The sequence below is a fragment of the Teleopsis dalmanni genome, chromosome 2 (assembly GCF_002237135.1).
Source record: "Teleopsis dalmanni isolate 2A chromosome 2, ASM223713v2, whole genome shotgun sequence".
Taxonomy (NCBI): Eukaryota; Metazoa; Arthropoda; class Insecta; order Diptera; family Diopsidae; genus Teleopsis; species Teleopsis dalmanni.
In genome coordinates this window covers 213962686-213967963 of record NC_051847.1, presented here as the reverse complement: position 1 = coordinate 213967963, position 5278 = coordinate 213962686, and the positions used below count along the sequence as shown (strand labels likewise).

The 5278-nt window shown below is 30.2% G+C and overlaps 1 protein-coding gene across 1 annotated transcript in view; it reads left to right on the top strand.

Moving 5' to 3' along the window:
* LOC119676703 (cadherin-86C-like) overlaps positions 1–4096 on the top strand; it is a 373671-nt gene extending 369575 nt beyond the window's left edge. The window contains exon 2 of the mRNA XM_038087959.1: positions 3528–4096. Coding sequence (XP_037943887.1) covers positions 3530–4096 — 567 coding nt within the window. The 5' untranslated portion in view covers positions 3528–3529. The remainder of the gene's footprint in view (positions 1–3527) is intronic.
* Positions 4097–5278: the final 1182 nt, after the last annotated feature.

Genomic DNA, 5278 nt, shown 5'->3' with positions numbered 1-5278 from the left:
GATTATAGTCGATATAATGAAAATACATCTAAGCGTACTATAAGCAAAATTATGAAGAAACAAGAAGAAGTTGAATCTGTAGCAGATATGCTAATGTCTAGACATTATCGAAATCCACACCCGATTGAAAATATTGCTTAAATTAGTAAAAGTCTCAAAAAAAATTTTAATTTATGCAATATATGACTTATAAGACATTTAGGCTTATCTCATAGCACATTTTAACCCAATTGGCGTATGGATTTGTATCTATATCTTCATAAAATTTAACTAACTTAAGAAACAATGCTTTGTTTTATACACTCACTTTCTGTCACATAAATACAATGTTTTTTTTTATTATAATAGCTCTTTATTAATTATATAATATATAGAAAAAAAGCTTAATATATGACAATACGACAAACTTTACCAAATACTAAGCAATCCTCCTCAATAACCTTGAAACAAAATCGTCAACGATTTGTTAGTCAGTTTTGCTATCTTTTTAATTTATTTAGTCATAAAAAAAAGTGAAACAATAAATCAGCTTGACTGATGACGATTGCATTTTTAAACAAAATAAAGTGTACTACAGCCTCTATAATCATCGAAAGAAGTATCTTACAGATACGAAAAAGTTTGAACTGCACAAAAATGTCCTTTTTTCTAAACTTTGTTTGCCATAAACAGACTTGGGAACCCATTACCGCAGAACTAATTTCAGGTCATAAATTAGTGGGGCGAACTGCACAAATCATGTTTTATTAATGAAATGACATATGTGGATGTATGTATTTCGGTGAGGCGTTCTAAGAAAATATCACAGCGAATCTTTTTATTGGCCTCAAGTATTTCAACTTTTTTAGGTTTTTAAGGTTTAAGTTCAACGTTTGGGAATATCAATACTGTTTTTGTGGGAAGTTAATTTGGAATTTTTTGTGAGAATTTTTAAATATTTTAGTGAAGTACTTTGAAAAGCAGAGGCTAAAATTATAAGGAAACGATAAAATATTATATAAAAAGAATAAAAAAAATTTAATTACATCATTGTATTTAAAAATTTAAATTTGAAAATATATTTCTAATTAAAAGATACTAATGTACATGTAATATAAACTCTCATATATACAGTCAAACTTCCATAACTCGAAGTTCAATTTTGCAAAGAAAAGGTTCGACTTATGGAGACTGCGAGTTAGAGAATTCTTTTATTTTTTTTTTATTTTTGAAAGAAACTAGAATTACATTTCAAGATATTTATTTATTTGTAATCAAATAAAGCACAGAAGTTATAGCTAATACCCAGTATTGTGCTACTATATTATAAAGTGAAACGGAAAGTGGAAAAAGTGTGACACCTATGGCTACTTAAACCTACTATACAGTCAAACTTCCATAACTCGAAGTCCAATTTTGCAAAGAAAAGGTTCGACTTATGGAGACTGCGAGTTAGAGAATTTTTTTATTTTTTTTTATTTTTGAAAGAAACTAGAATTACATTTCAAGATATTTATTTATTTGTAATCAAATAAAGCACAGAAGTTATAGTTAAGTAAAATATTTAGAAATTAAGGTTTGAGACTTTTTTTCTTATTCTCAGTAACAAGAGATTCTACTTTATTCGTATTCTTATGGAGATCATTGTAGTATCATTCGTTTGCAAATATTAATTTAGAATTTTAAATGAGTTTTCTACATCCTTCTTGGAAACCTGATGAACAATTAAATCCACCGAATCCTCATCATCACTTAGAATTGAATCCAGTAATTTAGATCTATACTGCTCATAATATCATCATCTGTAGGAAAGCTTAATGTACAAACTTCATTATCAAGCTCAATATAATCGTTAAGAGTAACATTGGAAGTAATTTTATTTACTTTAAACCACGCTACCAGCGACTGGCATTTGATTTGGTAAGAGGGACTTCCTCTAACAGCAAAATGCATCTATACTTAAAACAAAAAATCGACTTATAGAATGCACTTTCCCATATTCCTATTGGCAAGGAACAAAATTTTTGTTCGAGTTTTAGAGAAATTTGAGTTATAGAAGTTCGAGTTATGGAAGCAGAATTGTATGTAATTTGCTCTCTAAAACCTTGCTGCATTGTTTTTGGTTCGATTAATATAAGTTCGAACTATGAAAGTTTGACTGTATTTGCAATAACCTTGCTGGAATAATTATCTTAACCTTATTATTACAAATAAAATCTTGTAAAAGTCTCCGTTGAAGTTGATGTTATGGCATTTTCTAGAAACATCATGAGCCATGCAGTTTATAGATTAAGCAAAAAATATCATTTTTGAAATTACAGCTTATACATCCATTAAGATGGACTTATATGCATATTATGCACTTCATTAAAATTTAAAACTCACATATTCTATAATTTTGGTTGAAAAGTTTCTTATTCTTTTTTGAGATTAGTAGATTATTTTGTATTATACATTAAACTACAGCGTCTTTAATCGCTTTAAACTTTGTGTTATAGAATTTTTTCATATTAACTACAGAATTAAGCTCCATTGCAAAATGCAGACGCCAGTTAAGTAAACCGAAATAAATCTATTTAACACCTTCCTGGGTGCAGCACTCACAACCACTTGGAAAAAATTGCTAAATTAAAAATAATGCTTTAAATTAAATGAAGTAAGTTTCCCATAACAATGGCACTAAGTTATACCAGAAAAAAAAAAAACTTCAATACCTAACTGAATTGGCCATAAACGTAGTGGGTGTCGACGAGATACAAAACACTAATGAATATTTTAAACAACTTGAGCAGAAAATAATCGCTTCAAATCCAAGCCAGTAAGACTTATAATTTGTGATTATATTTATTGTTTGAATTAAAAATAATACCAGAAATAAATAAGCATATATTGTATATATAATAGCAAATTTAAGCCGCTTTAAGTGAGACTGCAATTGAAGTCGATAAAGAATCTAATGTGTGCAATCAGCTTCTTGTGGATATTTTAGAAAAAATCTTAAATTATATTTTATACAACCTTAAATGCATAAAATTACGCTAATCAAAATAAATGTAAAGTATTTAGTTTGTGCAGTGAGTATTGGAAATTGCGAAAGACAAATATCAAAATGAAATATTGTCATTGGCACCGGATGTGCAGATTGTTAAGGTTCTACGCCGAGTCAAGTACCAACGAAGTCAAGTCAGACTATTCCGTTCATTGCCATGGTTAATAAGCAGCTTATGCATTTTTCACGTACGTATAAAAATGCACACGTTTATGACTGTAGACGAGTGCCTATATGAGTTTTTTAACTTCTCAAGAGCCCGTGACACTTGTTTAGCTCAGTTCGTTCATGAGTCAATAAACTCGTACGCAAGCGCGCATTCCCAAACGAATTAAATTCTTCGATTTGTGATTTCTTTTATTTGCCATGCCATATACTATATGCCATATGCTATATGCCATATACCATAGAATATGTAATCGCTTGTTGTCTTTATTTATTTGTTTTTCTATTTTTTCTTATTTATTAAGGAAATTTTTTTTATTTCGTATCATTACAGAAATGGCTTCCAGCAATAGAAAATGCAGCAATCATCAGCAGCACCGCTCTTTCATTGCCACTGTCTCACCAACATTTTGTTTCACCATGCTGAGCCGTCTGACTGCATATCGAATATTGACAATCAGCCTGTTAATTGGTATGCTCTGCCCATCGCACGTTTATTGCGTGGATCCAAAATTTGATCCATCGACGCGTATGCGACTTGTTTTAGTGCCGGCCGATGCGCAGGTCGGTTCGGTCATTTATCGTTTGCGTGCCACCGATGAAGAGTTTGACTATCCGCTAACATTTGAATTTGTGGGCGATGCTTCATCATCTACCGTTAAAATAGAATCACTTCCATGCACAAAGTACAATTCCGTTTGCCAAGCAAATGTTATATTACAACGACGTCTCGAGCCCGGACGCTATTATGACTTCCAAGTTTCGGTTAAGGACACTAAAGGTGGCATGGCCACGCAAATGTGTTCGATAACAGCGACCAATTTTACAACACCACATGACCTCATATTTCCGCATAAACCAGGCATCATTATGATACCAGAGGTGAGTACTTATATACCATAAATTAAAAGAATTATAAATAAGTGACTAAGGTATCTTACAATAACGCATATGAGTGCCTGTCATAAAGACGGTCATATTTGCATATTACTATGTATCTATAGAGTTGCATTCTTTTCTTCGTTTCTTAAATTGTATATTTTATTATGCATTTATTTCTTTATGACATTCATGAAGTTTAATTTTGTCCATATATGAACGGAATTGTAATCAATTTAGTTAAGGCAGGCAACCACTCCTTTGAATAGTTAAAATACTTAGGCATAAGCGGTGTGCTGATAAAATAATAAATTTTATTACATTATTTATTGAATTAATTATGAGAAGCAGCTATGGGAATCATGGGAAATGTTTAACTAAAAAGCGATTTAATAGTATTTTATGGATATTAAAGTTGAAAATATACAAGAAAGAAAAACTTTAACATGAACCGGATTTTGACTGTCGGTTTCTTTACATTAATAGAGAAAATTAACTATAATAACTATGTTAAATCATAAATAAGTCCCTTAAAAAATATTTTATTGCCCATAAATTATACAAATATGTAATAATTTAAACAAATAAAGTTCCATCAACTGTCAACGAAAGCAATAAAGTAGAGAAAGTATTAGTAAACAATATAGCAATGAAAGGATTATCAAAATTACTTCCACTAATTTTATATATACTATTTATATAACCCCAGTATATAGAAACAAATTTTATTCAGATCCGCCACTAATGTACTTTATAGAACCAACTAAAATATAACATATATTGTGTATTATAGATGACCATATAAGAGCTAAATTGATGATAACCATCATCTCCGAACAAACCCCGCTTACTTAGCTTCTATAAAATGGATACATTGTAATACCACAGTTTTAGGGTAAAATAGTGATAACCCTACTTTATGAACAGCGGAAATACAATATCGTTTAAATCACTGAGACCTTTATTTATGGGCGTTAAGTATTAAGGAAAATTCTGTTTTATAATAGAGAAATTACTATGTCGTTTTATTGGGCTATACCTTTAATTATTCCAAACAGGCAATTAAAATCCGAAAAATACATTTGAAAAAGGTACTACTACTATACTCTAGTCAACAACCGTTGCAATAATCGTAGAAAAGAGCTACAACCGATTGACATACTTGCCCATTAGATAATATCCTCTCAATACCGCAATTATATTATT